This window comes from Mobula birostris, chromosome 11, assembly GCF_030028105.1.
Source record: "Mobula birostris isolate sMobBir1 chromosome 11, sMobBir1.hap1, whole genome shotgun sequence".
NCBI lineage: Eukaryota > Metazoa > Chordata > Chondrichthyes > Myliobatiformes > Myliobatidae > Mobula > Mobula birostris.
In genome coordinates, this window is record NC_092380.1 from 98,285,017 (window position 1) to 98,300,087 (window position 15,071).

A 15,071-nucleotide genomic window follows, 5' to 3' on the forward strand; every position below is an offset into this window, starting at 1 on the left:
GTTTTTCTTAAATGTTAAAAGTGAGCCCGCATTTACCACTTCATCTGGCAGCTCATTCCACACTCCCACCACTCTCTGTGTGAAGAAGCCCCCCCAATGTTCCCTTTAAACTTTTCCCCCTTCACCCTTAACCCATGTCCTCTGGGTTTTTTTTCCTCCCCTAGCCTCAGTGGAAAAAGCCTGCTTGCACTCACTCTATCTATACCCATCATAATTTTATTATACCTCTATCAAATCTCCCCTCATTCTTCTACGCTCCGGGGAATAAAGTCCTAACCTATTCAACCTTTCTCTGTAACTGAGTTTCTCAAGTCCCGGCAGCATCCTTGTAAACCTTCTCTGCACTCTTTCAACCTTATTAATATCCTTGCTGTAATTTGGTGACCAAAACTGTACACAATACTCCAGATTCGGCCTCACCAATGCCTTATACAACCTCACCATAACATTTCAACTCTTATACTCAATACTTTCATTTATGGCCAATGTATCAAAAGTTCTCCTTACGACCCTAACTATCTGTGACACCACTTTGAACGAATTATGGATTTGTATTTTCAGATCACTCTGTCCTACCGCATTCCTCAGTGCCCTACCGTTTACTGCGTAAGGCCTCCCAAAGTGCAACACTTCACACCAGAACTGCACACAACACTCAAATTACTGCTACTCTTGCCTTCAAATTTTGAGGTAAGCTTACAGAATTCTGCAAGTCACTTATGGTGCAGTTAGTGAGACATTATTTTCGTTGATTGGGCACTCTCGGACAGAGTGCACAAGGTTATTATTGTATGCTTACTCTCCCTACCTCCAAGTATGATGAAAAGAAGTGCCTCTCATCTCTTCTGGGAAGACAGCATTGCGTGCAAACACAGCAGCCTCTCGAGGGCCAACCAAAGGTGCTTTTTTTCCTTTGTAAAATTTGTTTTTATGATCCAAGGACAATTCTACCCCAAGAAGATTGGGTACTGCTGGTCTACTCAATCAGTGAACTGCTCGTTGAATACAGCAGCTGGACTGGTGATGGCGGTGGAGCCGACCGAGGTGTCGAAGAGGCTGCTGAGGCTGGGATGGTGGAGAAGGAGCTGGGATATCGAAGGGGCCAGTCGAGGTGCCGAAGGAGCCAGTTGGGATATTGGAGGAGCCCACGATGTGTCGGAGTATCCAGTTTGGGTGTGGGGGAACTGACCTGGCTGCAGACTGTGTTGCTGCCTGCTACTTGGAAGCATCCGAGTTGGTGCAGTACAACCGTGGGAGACTGTCTCGGACATTTCACTTGCAATTGCAAGACTCTGTCGGACAGCGATAATGAGAGTTGCTGCAGGCCTGCTACCTTTGTCTGGTGGAGGGTCAGTCGACATGGAAGTTGTGTAGCCTCAGCTGTAGCAAGATCTAGGCCGCCAGCCTCAGGCTTGCCTGCTGCTGCAGACCAGGTGAGGAATGCGTAAGCTCTACAGTGTGGTTGAGCTCGGCTGGAGTCTGGCCTCTCCCGTCGGTGCTGCCCTGTTGTGTTCGAGTGGTGGAATGACAGGGCGATTGTATATGGCTGCACACTGCTAGGAGACTGTACCATCGATTGCTGGACATTGTCGCTTAGGGTCTTAGGTTAAATATGTTCTTTTTTGAGTGAATATGCTTCTCTACTTGATATTTTGAATTATGTTACTTATTATAGGTTTTCTGTGTTTCTATTATTTTTGAATGCTTTGCACTCGGCTCCAGAGGAACGTCATCTCGTTCAGCTGTCTCTATGTATGGTTTCAATGATAATTGAACTTGATTGATTTGGGTTCTCAAACCGAGCAAGCAAATAGGATTAATGTACATGGACAAAAATGTCGGCTTGGACTTAGAGGACCAAAAGTTTTGTTTCTGTACTATCCTATGGCTTTCCAAGACCAACAGAAGCTAAAATTTCAAACTATCTTGTGCAGTTGTTGGTAGATCTAAAGTTAATTTAATATCTGAATTTGATAGATGGCTGTTTATGAACATTAATCTGAGATTTGGGATAAAGGCGTGTCGACAGCCATGAAATGGCATAACAGCCTGATAAGGCCAAATAGTTCACATTCTGTTCTGAAGTTCCTAAGTGACAGGTGAAAACACAGTGCTCTATAATTGCCTGTGGCCATATCTTCAACCCTCTCCACATTTCTGTTCACTGAGAATAGTTGCCAAAACAACTTGATTTGTGTTAATTCAATGTAATTCCTTCCAAAGGGAGCTGAGTTTCCTCATAAGAGATGGGAACCTAGCAACTGTAAGGGGCAGTGAGTACCCATAATGATTGACATTAACTTGATTTTGCTTGAAACTTAAAGAAGGCTTCTTTCTAAATTAAAGATTAGTTTTATTTGTCACATGTACCATGAAACATACAGTGAAATGCGTTTTTTGCATCATATCAGCAAGGATTGAGCTGAGCAAATGTTGCCATGCTTCCAGTGAAAAATGGCATGCCTAGACTTACCAACTCTTATTGTAACTCTTTAGTATGTAGGAGATTTTATTCTTGAGGGATCATATTACTGAAAGGATAGCAGACACAGCCTCCTTTCTGTTTAGCTCAGATAAGCCAGAAGATTCCAGCAGGACTCTATCTTGGCCATTTTCCAATCTCAGTAATCAAAGTAAAAGACCCAGCTTATCAACCAACCCTGAATGTAAAATAAGCATTTGCAGTTGATGACCATAAGTATGCATGCACTGTTAATGTGAATATATTATAGACCACACGTCACAGCGTCAGTGACTGCAGTTCAAACCTGAACTCTGGTGCTGTCTGTGTGGAGTTTGCATGTTCCCTCTGAGACAGCGGGGGTTCACCTGGGTGCTCCAGTCTCCTCCCATATCTCAATGACTATACTGTATGTATTGAGTATCTTCCCATTAAGTCAAGTTGAAAGCTGGAGTCTGTGGACAATAAATTTACTTACAGTACCTCTCCGGTTCTGGTCCTTTAACTGGGAACTTCCTTTTTAACTGTATGCATTCAATGCTTAACCTCATTTTCTGCTTTGACAGATTACGATACCACATCTCTCCACCCCCGCCCCCACATCTTATTTGTCATTTCTAATTTTTCTTTGTAAATTTTGTGAACGGTCCTTTTAATTCTCTACTTATGCCTGTAATTTATAGTAAATTTATAACTGTGCTCTGTACTGTTGCTGCAAAACAAGAAACTTCACAAAATTTAATTCAGTGATAAAAATATGATCCTGAAAGCTACAGTTGTGTGTTCCTCCCATGCGAGTGGAATTAGTTATTGTAAACTAGCACTAATGAAGGTCTGTGCCAGGAAAAAATGGGGGGAGGACTCAGCATCTATAAATTACTGGAAAATAAATTGGGGATGGCTGTGATTGATGGGAGCATTCTGAGAGCCCACACAGACATGACGGACCAAATGGCCTCTTTGATAACATGAAAATAGAAGTATATAAAAACATGACAATATAAAGAACTGTCCGTGAGAAATTGAAAACAGTTTAAGGTCATCGTCATGCTTCACAAATTCTGCATGGCAAATCAAATTAGGTCGGTCAGTCTTTACAGAAAGCTAGCTGTGCTACAAAAGAGCATCTTGTGAGGAACTGTCAGGTAAACATGATCATACCATCGCACAGTTCTCCTCTTATAAAATGGCTCTGGAAGTCTTCATTTGATTTCTGCAACAAACAGATACAAATTCATCGAGTGCTATACAGCCTTTGAAGTGAAGAAATGTTTAGCAGTCCAGGCTGGAATGAGCACATGTATGGGTAATCAGTAATCCCAGATGCCGCAGCCTTGTTCTAGGAATAATCCTGAGCTGAAAGGATTTGCCGCATCAAGTTTGCTGCAGTGAAAAGTCTGTAAGATACGCTTCACATAGACACAGCGGAATCACTCCATCCATGCAGAACTGATGTTGATGTCAAAAGTATCGATTAATCACAAGTCAGCAATTATCAAAATCTTACTAAAAAAATAAGAAATCAAATGGTGCGGCTCCTTTGAGCTGTAGAGGCAAGAGTTTTGAACATTTGTTCATAATGCCTAACGTGTGAAGGGCACACAAGGGCAACTTCCAGAGTTCAAAGGAACAATTTAGAAATAATAAATAAACTGAGAGGTGGGGAGAGGAATGTGTCAAAGATGAAAATGGGGTTAAGGATTAAAGTGCATGCAATTAAAATAGAAGTTCCCACTTTCAGGATCTGCCAGGGTGGCTGACGGATCACTGGAGCTGGAGAGAGAAGTACATTTATCTTCTGCAGAATGCCAGCCTTCAATATGAATTAATGGGACAGCACTGGATTTAAAAAAATCATGGGTAAAGGCTAGAAAGCAACTTCGTCTGCTGCCTGGAACTAGCTGCCTAGTACATTTCCAGAAGGTATCCCGCTAGCTGGATTTAACAGGACCGGCATAATATTGGAGCTGAGAAGAGCAATTTGTCAATGTCATCTTGATCTAACACGACTGATGCTTTTTTTTCGCAGCTCTGGTGCTCCCGGATGCATGAGTGCAGAGTCTTGCTGGGGCTTAGCTGCATCACCCAGTCTTATCGTACACCTTCGGCGATAAGTACTCTGTACTCTATTGCCGCATGCAGATTAACATGGAATTGAAATTCATTATAAAGACAATGGCAGTGTGTTAAATTTATGTAACAGGGCAGCAAACAGCACCTCTCATTCTCCCTGAATGACAAAGGCTGTTGGAGAGTTTTGCACAAAATAGTCCGCATAAGCATCAATGGATGAAAAATAATATTAAACACTACCCTACACATAAATGCATATATATAGCGAGAGAGAGAGAGATAGAGAGACAGAGGGAGAGAGAGAAAGAGAGAGAGACAGAGAGAGACAGACAGACAGAGACAGAGAGAGAGCGACCGACACACACACACACACACACACACACACACACACACACACACACACAGTTGGAGCCTTGCTGCAACCAGTGATTTAACTGATACACTGACTAGACAGAAATGCAATGAAGGATGTAAAATCTCAATTTAATGCCTAACATCACAAGGGATGATTTCCAGTTCAAAGCTGTGCTTTAGAATGGAAAAAATACATTTCCAAAAATGCAGGGACAATTTTTAAATCAACTCTACAGTGAGATCTTGGACAGACCACTTTCAAAGGTAGTCGGAGTATTCTTTAAAAAGAGATTCAACTTAAGTTTTCACTGTAGAATCAAAGGGGCAAAGGAATTGGGGTATTATTTTTAAGGCACTGTGAAGAGTATAAATTTATTATAAAATTGCAGAAATAAATCAGAATCAGAATCAGGTTTATTATCACCGGCATGTGATATGAAATTTGTTAACTTAGCAGCAGCAGTTCAATGCAATACATAATATAGAAGACAAAATAATAATAATAAGTAAATCAATTACAGTATACGTAAATTGAATAGATGAAAGATGTGCAAAAAACAGAAACACTGTATATTACAAAAAGTGAGGTAGTGCCCAAGGGTCCATTTAGGAATTCGATGGCAGAGGGGAAGAAGCTGTTCCTGAATCGCGGAGTATGTGCCTTCAGGCTTCTGTACCTCCTACTTGATGGTAACAGTGAGAAAAGGACATGCCCTGGGTGCTGGAGGTCCTTAATAATGGGCGCTGCCTTTCTGAGACACCGCTCCCTGAAGGTGTCCTGGGTACTTTGTAGGCTAGTACCCAAGATGGAGCAGACTAGATTTACAACCATCTGCAGCTTCTTTTGGTCCTGTGCAGTAGCCCCTCCATACCAGACAGTGATGCAGCCTGTCAGAATGCTCTCCACGGTACATCTATAGAAGTTTTAGAGTGTATTTGTTGACATGCCAAATCCCTTCAAACTCCTAATAAAGTATAGCCACTGTCTTGCCTTCATTGACATGTTAGAACCAGGTTAGATCCTCAGAGATCTTGACACCCAGGAACTTGAAACTGCTCACTCTCTCCACTTCTGATCTCTCTATGACGATTGGTATGTGTTCCTATGTCTTACCCTTCCTGAAATCCACAATCAGCTCTTTTGTCTTAGTGACGTTGAATGCCAGGTTGTTGCTGCGGCACCACTCCACTAGTTGGCATATCTCACTCCTGTACGTCCTCCTGTCACCACCTGAGAGTCTACCAACAATGGCTGTATCATCAACAAGTTTATAGATGGTATTTGAGCTATGCTGAGCCACACAGTCATGTGGATATAGAGTAGAGCAGTGGGCTAAGCACACACCCCTGAAGTGCGCCAGTGCTGATTGCCAGTGAGGAGGGTATGTAATCACCAATCCGCACAGATTGTCATCTTCCAGTTAGCAAATTGAGGATCCAATTGCAGGGAGCAGCTGTACTTTATTAGGAGTTTGAAGAGATTTGGCATGTCAACAAATATACTCTAAAACTTCTATAGTTTTTGTGAAGTCGTGGAGCGCAGTTTGACAGGCTGCATCACTGTCTGGTATGGAGGGGCTACTGCACAGGACCAAAAGAAGCTGCAGAAGGTTGTAAATCTAGCTAGCTCCAAATTGGGTACTAGCCTACAAAGAACCCAGGACATCTTTAGGGAGCAGTGTCTCAGAAAGGCAGCATCCATTATTAAAGACCTACAGCACCCAGGGTATGCCAATTTCTCACTGTTACCATCAGGTAGGAGGTACAGAAGCCTGAAGGCACACACTCAGTGATTCAGAAACAGCTTCTTCCCCTCCATCATCCAATTCCTAAATGGATATTGAATCTTTGGACACTACCTCACTTTTTAAAAAATATACAGTATATCTGTTTTTGCACGTTTTAAAAAATCTAATCAATATACATAATTGATTTACTTGTTTATTTATTATTACTTTTATTTCATTGATTTTTTTTTCTCTGCTAGATTATGTATTGCATTGAACTGCTGCTGTTAAGTTAACAAATTTCACGTCGCATGCCAGTTATAATAAACCTGATTGATTCTGATGTCTCAAAAATAAGAGATTTTTTTTCAGATACTGGTCCTGTCTAAGTAATCATTTATTAATGCTACATACATGGAATTTGCTTGTCATGTTATGAGTTTACTTAAGCCTGCTTTAATTCTGCTGACTGTATTGTGTAATAATGTAGCCAGTTCCACATATCATGTTTACCAATGTTAGGATGATATCCCCTCAATTTATACTTGTATCTTCCTTCAGAATCAAATGAAAAATTATTTACTGGTGTTAGTGTGGCAAGGGAACAGAAAATTCTATCAGCAGAGAAGAACGGGGCAAAGCATTGGCACATGTGATACCTGCTTTACCCTTTTACATAAATACTATAGTAGTGCTAGATAGTTTGTGAACCCTGTAGAATTTTCTCTATTTCTGCATAATCCTCCCGGGAGGGGGGGGGGGGGAGAAGATGGCGGCGCGACGGCAGCGCGCACGGCCACTTCGGTGAATGATATCTGCAATCTGTCAAGTAGGGGACCGTGCACAATTCTGATTTGATGGAGACAGATGTGAGAGCACAGCAGAACATCTGGAAAACTTCTGAAATACCTGCTTCGCTGCCGCTGTTACTGTGTGGTAACCGGAATCTCTGGAGCTGAAGGCCCCGAAATCCTCGGCTTTGCGTGTTTCAGCGGCCGAGGCGAGGTCGAAAGCGCTCGGCAGAGGATGGCGCTCGGGAGGCTGTATCGGAGGGGCTGGTCGGAAGCTCGAAGTTTTCGGACGGGATGGACTCAGTGTCGGCTGGGGTCGGCTGCTTCCAAGGTATCGACAAGTTGACAGTGCCTGGAGGTTTATGGCAGGGAGTTCCTTCTTTTTGCTGCCTGCTATCGGGGAGTCGTTTGACTCGGGACTTTGAGACTTTTTTTTACTGTGCCCATGGTCTGTTCTTTATCAAATTATGGTATTGTTTTGCACTATATGTTATAATTATGTGGTTCAGTCAGTGTTAGTCTTTGGTCTGTCTTGTTTTCTGTGATATCACTCCGGAGAAACATTGTATCATTTCTTAATGCATGTATGCATTTCTATATGACAATAAAAGAGGACTGAGTGTTCTCATACTCTAAATATGGCCTAAAATGTGATCAGATCTTCACGCTAGTCCTAAAACTAGACAAAGAGAACCCATTAAATAAATAACACCAAAACATTATACTGGTTCATTTATTTATTGAGAAAAATGATCCAATATTACAATGTATTTGTTGGAACAAGTATGTGACCCTTTGCTTTCAGTAACGGGTGTGACCCTCTTGTACCACAATAACGTCAACCAAATGTTTCTAGTAACTGTTGATCAGTCCTGCACATCGACTTGGAGGAACTTTAGGCCATTTCTCCTTACAAAACTGCATTAACTGTGGGATGTTGGTGGGCTTCCTTACATGAAATGCTTGCTTCAGGTCCTACCACAGCATTTCTATAGGACTAAAGTCAGGAATTTGACGTGGCCATTCCAAAACAGGATTTTTTTTTTGTTTTAAACCATTCTGTTGTTGATTTACTCTTGTCTTTTGGATCATTGTCTTGTTGCATTATCCAACTTGTATTAAGCTTCAAGTGACGGCCTGCTGTCCTGAGATTGTCTTGATACAATTTTGAATTTGTATCTCTCACCAATTGCAAACAGCAAAGCAGCCCCAAACCATGATGCTCTTTCCACCACGCTTCACAGTTGGGGTGAGGTCTTGGTGTTGGTGTGCAGTGCCCTTTTTCTTCCAAACACAGCAATGTGCATTTTGACCAAAAAGTTCAACTTTTGTCTCATCTGTCCACGGAACATTGTCCCAGAAGCATTGTGGAACATCCAGGTAGTCTTTTGCAAAGTTGAGATGTGCAGCAATTTTTTTTTTTGGAGAACAGTGGCTTCCTCCATGAACGCCATTTTTGTTCAGTGTTTTTGTTATAGTGGATACATGAACAGAGACTTTAGCAAGTTCTAGAAATTTCCACAGGTCTTTTTCTGTTACCCTTGGGTTCTCTTTCACCTTCTTCAATATTGCACGGTGCGCTCTTCGTGTGATCTCTGCAGGATGCCCACTCCTACGGAGAGCAGCAACAATACTGAGTTTCCTGCACTTGTAGACAATTTCTCTTATTGTGGACTGATGAACCCCCAAGTCTTTGGAAATGCTTTTGTAGCCTTCTCCAGCTTTATGCATCTCTACAATTCTTCTTCTAAGATCTTCTGAAAGTTGTTTTGATCGAGGCATGGTGCACATAAACAGATCTTTCTTGAGAAGAGCAGACTCTGTCAGTAACTTAACTTTGTGTGTCTTTTTTATAGGGCAGGGCACCTCTACAACCCCCACCTCCAATCTCATCTCATTGATTGGAACATCAGACTCTAAACAGATTTTGTAGAAAGCATTACCATAGAGGATCACATACTTTTTCCAACATAAACATGTAATATTGGATCATTTTTCTCAATAAATAAATGAACAAGTATAAAGTTTTTTTGTGTTATTTATTTAATTGGGTTCTCTTTATCTAGTTTTAGGACTTATGTGAAGTTCTGACCACATTTTAGGTCATATTTATGCAGAAACAGAGAAAATTCTACAGGATTCACAAACTTTCTAGCACCATTGTACATGTAATGACTTTATTGATTTCAGAAGAAAGCTGCAGAGGGTTGTAAATCTAGTCAGCTCCAACTTGGGTACTAGCCCTCAAAGTACGCAGGACGTCTTCAGGGAGCGGTGTCTCAGAAAGGCAACATCCATTATTAAGGCCCTCCAGCGCCCAGGGCATGCCCTTTTCTCACTGTTACCATCAGGTAGGAGGTACAGAAGCCTGAAGGCACACACTCAGCGATTCAGGAACAGCTTCTTCCCCTCTGCCATCCGATTCCTAAATGGATATTGAAGGCTTGGACACTACCTCACCTTTTTTTAATATACAGTATTCCTGTTTTTGCACGATTTTTAATCTATTTAATATACGTATACCACAATTTATTTATTTATTTTTCCTTCTATATTATGTGTTGCATTGAACTGCTGCTGCTAAGTTAACAAATTTCACGACACATGCTGGTAATAATAAACTTGATTCTGATTCTGATATCAGCACAGCCTTGGCTCCCCTGAAAGGGCTGTCAGAGCAAACAATGAAATATAAATTGCAGATTTGTTTGTTTCTTTTAATACTGAACACAGCTAAATAATTACCTATTTTAAATTATCAATGGATCGGGATGTATGACTAATACATTCTTATGACTGAATTACTGTAGGCATTATTGTAATTTTTCCGAATACAACCACTGACCCATTGCGACGGCACAGGATCGAAATAAGCTGCAGGGACTTGTAAAGTTAGCCAGCTCCATCATGGGCATTAGCCTCTGTATATCCAGGGTATATTCAAGAAGCAATGCCTCAGAAAAGGAGCATCCATTATTAAGGACCCCCATCAGTGAAGCCATATCTTATTCTCATTGCTACCACCAGGGAGGAGGTACAGAAGCCTGAAGGTACACACTCAACAATTCAGGAACAGCTTCTTCCCCTCTGCCATTCGATTCCTAAATGGACTTTGAACTCATGAACACTACCTCACTACTTTTTTATTTCTATTTTTGCACTATTTATTTAATTTAACTATATAGATATATTTACTGTATTTCACAGTTTTCTATTATTATGTATTGCACTGTACTGCTACTGCAAAGACAACAAATTTCACATTTGCCAGTGATATTAAACCTGACCCATTTCAAATAAATCTTTAACAACGGTTTGAATTTCTGATTGCTATCTATTACAAGGCACAACAGGGATCTATCAGAGAAGTGCTGCCTCATATCTATCAGACGTTGAAGATATATCTTGGCGCAAGTCAAATTTTATTTCAATATAAGTGATGGAGCTTCACAAATCTCTCAATTTCAAAGGATTTCTTTTACTTGGATAGTATATCATCCATCTTGGCGAACACAGAATCCCCGAAATGGATGACATTCTATCCAAGTAAAAGATTAACTCCTCAGCAAGAGAAAGGAAAACAAATAGGGAATTGTCATATCTAAGTAATTTATCAGAGGCGATCGAGTTGTAACTGAAAGATTCCTCTATTACAAGTTAAATCCCACTGTATTAATCTTGGCAATGTAATCAGGAGTGTTTAATTTGTGTGTTGTTGCACTTTCAAACCACCGTGCCTAAAACACCATTGAATAAAAGAGCAAAACGATTTGAATCAGAACACGAAGACAATATAAATACACAGAAATTTGATATATAAAAACACACATGGACTGGCAATTATACTTTGCCAGATAGTGGACCCCAATCATTTTCAATTATTTCTGTTTAGTTGATTCTTTACCTTTATTTAAACAGATGGGTCCTGCCTAATATATGATTTTTTTTCCCTCTCTGCTGCTGGCATTTGATGAGGCTCTAAAGAAAAATGACACTTTCCCTTCAGGTTACATTAGTAACTGGAGGGAACATAACACTTTTAACATCTGCAGGTTTCATTTGATGAAATGCAGAGACTTTTTTTTAAGGACAAAACGCTAAGTGGAGGGCAGCTGCTCAGACCCTTCCACTGGCATAGGTCCACGTTAATCTCTGAACGTACCCTGGACATACGAGGCTAATAATTCATTCTGCACTGTTGCCATTATTTTTGTTCCTGTCATTCGTGCAAGCCATCAAAATCGAGGAAGCAAGCGAACCATTAATTTCACATAATAGTGTTGTCTAAAATGAACCCATAATAATTAGCAAAGCATTAAAAATAGTTAATAAGTACAGCTCTATAGTTAGATTTGTGTCACTGCAGCAGGCGTAATCAGCTATCCAAAGCTATGTGCTTTGTGAAAGCCTCATGCCTGCAGGGAGATGCACACTGGACAAATCAGTTACCTTTTTTTACTGAGATGGAATGTTCGAGAAGAAACACAGTTTGTTTCCAGTGAGTTTTGGTGCTTCTTGGACCAGTGGAGAACATGACCTGGAACCCAAAGTACAAAGGTATCTGATGAAAGGCATTATTTCTGAAGAAGCAGCACACTCACCCTTGCGCATAAACAGCACCCAATACAAATAGACATGAAGAATATAATGACCAGATCTGATAAAGATGAACCTTTGTATAAATTCCGAGGGTGTAAAGAAAAGATTAGCTTTATTTGTCACATAGAAACACACAGTGAAATGCATCAGACATAAAAGTTGCTGGTGAACACAGTGGGCCAGGCAGCATCTCTAGGAAAAGGTACAGTCGACTGTACCTCTTCCTAGAGATGCTGCCTTGTCTGCTGCGTTCACCAGCAACTTTTATGTGTGTTGCTTGAAATTCCAGCATTTGCAGATTTCCTTGTGTTTGCGTGAAGTGCATCACTTGAGCCAAATCACATCGGCAAGGATTGTGCTGGGAAGCTCGCAAGTGTCAGCATGCTTCTGATGATAACACAGTATGCCACAGCTCACTAACGGTAATCTTATGTCTTTGGAACATGGGAGGAAACTGGAACACCCGGAGGAAACCCATGCGGTCTTGGGAGGAGAAATATAAGCTCCTGACAGACGGCGGTGGGAAATGAATCCTGATCTAACAGCCGGCATTGTGAAGCGCTGTACTAACTGCTGTGCTTCTGTGCCATGGGATAAATCTGCAATTCCAACTGTGACAATTGCTTGGTTTTATGTAAAAAAGATATAATCTCCATTCATGCCTCAACATCTTAAAACTAAAAAAAAGGAAGAGAAATAGTCAACACAAGAGATTCTACTGATGCTGAAAATCCAGAGCAACACACACAAAAAAGCTGGAAGATCTCAGCAGGTCAGGCAGCATCTTTCTAACTCATAGATAAGATAGAGGCAGGGAATTTGTTTCCACTGGTAGGTGAGGCTAAAACTAGGGGACATTGCCTCAAGGTTCAGGGGAGTAGATTTAGGACAGAGATGAGGAGGAATTGCTTTTCCCAGAGAGTGGCGAATCTATGGGATTCTCTGCCCAATGTAGCAGTGGAGGCCACCTCAGTAAATATACTTAAGACAAGGTTGGATAGATTTTTGCAAAGTAGGGGAATTAAGGGTTATAGGGAAAAGGCAGGTAGGTGGAGATGAGTCCATGGCCAAATCAGCTATGATCTTATTGAACGGCAGGGCAGACCCGACAGGCCAGAAGGCCGACTCTGCTCCTATTTACACAAAATGCTCTGCAGATGCAGGTCCTGACGAAGGATTCCGGCCCGAAACGTTGACTGACCATTTCCACGGATGCCGCCTGACCTGCTGAGTTCCTCCTGTGTGTTGTGAGTGCTGCCCTGCTCCTATTTCTTATGTTCTTATTTAATGAATAAACAGTCGACGTTTCAAGCCGAGACTTCATCAGGACGGGAGCAACATCAGTGAAATCATATATTTCTTTGAATGTCCTGCTTTGTGTTTTGAAGCTAAAGAAGTAAAGGGAAAGATGTGGCGATTTCTTTTCAAAGAAGTAAATTATTAGGCATGAAAATACGTTGCTTGTAAGGAATGGGGAAGCAGATTCAATAGTGACTTTCAATGGAGGATTGAACATATGTACTTGGAATGTTAACACATTCAGGACTATAGAGAAAGAATACAGAAGTGAGGCTAATTCAAAGAGTTGGCATAGGAAAAGTATGCTGAATGGCTCCCTTCTGTGCTATATTATACGCTTTCTGGCAAAACAGCTTTGCAATTAAGTAAGCGAGCGTCCTATTCTGTATATGCACTGTGCAGAGAGCCCTGCTGTTGCAAGTCCTTACCTTACTGTTGCAATTCTTCTCAAATGAAATATCAAAGTAGCCAGCAATTGCCTGAAATAAAAGCACAACATAAAATCAAAACAAAATATACTGTATATATAAATGTGCACAATTCGCTGACTAACATGTCAGCAGATGTGAGACATTTGCGGTTTGTTGTTGCTGCCTTTCACATCAAGACTGATTTTGTTATATTATTCCACAGTTGTGACAAATGTTGTAGTGCAGCGTCTTAAAACACTTGTATGACATTTTTACCAATAGGGTAATAAAAGTAGTAGCTCTATAACTCTACAAAATAACATCTTCACAGAGAAATTCTTAGGTCCAACAGCAACCTATGTTGAAATGGCAGCCGTAGCATAACAAAACCATTGCTAGACTTATCTCAGTAGCATAAGCAAATTTTGACACCAGATGCAAAAAAAGACATTTTATTAAGGTGACCAAAAACTTGCTTGAGAAGATAGTCTCAGAGGACCAGCTTAAGAGATTGAACTGCAGTGAGGTTTTGTGAGGGAATTCTAAAACACAGGAGTTATGTGGCAGTAGCCAAGTCGACCAAATTCAAGATTCAAAGATTCAAAAAACTTTATTGTCATTTTAACCGTACATCAGCTCTGCAGGGCAGAATGAGACAGCGTTTCCCAGGAGCAGTGCAATCATAACATAACAAACGCAACACTAAATAAATAAACATAACAATAAATAGTAAAACACAACAGCCACATGTCAGTTAAAATCAAGTTATATGTGTCCAGTGCAAGTTAAAAGTGTCCAAAGCAGAGTCAGTCGGAGCAACTATTTAGCAGTCTGACTGCCTGTGGGAGGAAGCTGTTTAGTAGCCTTGTGGTTTTAGTCTTGATGCTCCTGTAACGTTTGCCTGATGGCAGAAGAATAAACAGTTCATGGAGAGGGTGTGAGGGGTCTTTAATGATGTACTGTGTCTTCTGGAGGCACCGACTCTGTAAGGGGTCTTGGACAGAAGGTAGGGAGACCCCAATAACCTTCTCTGCTCCCCTAACCACCCTCTGCAAGGTTTTTTTGTCGACAGCTCTGCAGCTGGAGTACCAGGTTGTGATGCAAAAGGTCAGCACGCTCTCAACCACGCCTCTGTAGAATGTAGTGTTACGTACCCCATAACTGGGTTGCCAAACCAGCAGAAATGGACCACTAGTTGGAGTCTGGATTACTAGAAACTAATAAAGTTTTATTAGAGAAATAAGTAACACAGTACTCTAATCATAAGGATATAAATGCAACAGGTTAGCAATGATAAAACACACATGTACACAGAACTAGGGTAATAGGAATCAACCAAACTCTATCGCAGTCTAGG

General features: G+C 41.1%; 1 protein-coding gene across 3 annotated transcripts in view; it reads right to left on the reverse strand.

Moving 5' to 3' along the window:
• prmt3 (protein arginine methyltransferase 3) overlaps window positions 1-15,071 on the reverse strand; it is a 286,249-nt gene that overhangs the window by 25,887 nt on the left and 245,291 nt on the right. For all 3 annotated transcript variants that reach the window (XM_072272745.1, XM_072272744.1, XM_072272746.1), the window contains 2 exons: window positions 13,733-13,783; window positions 11,856-11,943 (listed from right to left, as the gene is read on the reverse strand). In XM_072272745.1, the coding sequence (XP_072128846.1) occupies window positions 11,856-11,943; window positions 13,733-13,783 (139 nt within the window). Of the gene's footprint in view, window positions 1-11,855; window positions 11,944-13,732; window positions 13,784-15,071 lie in introns of those variants that run through there.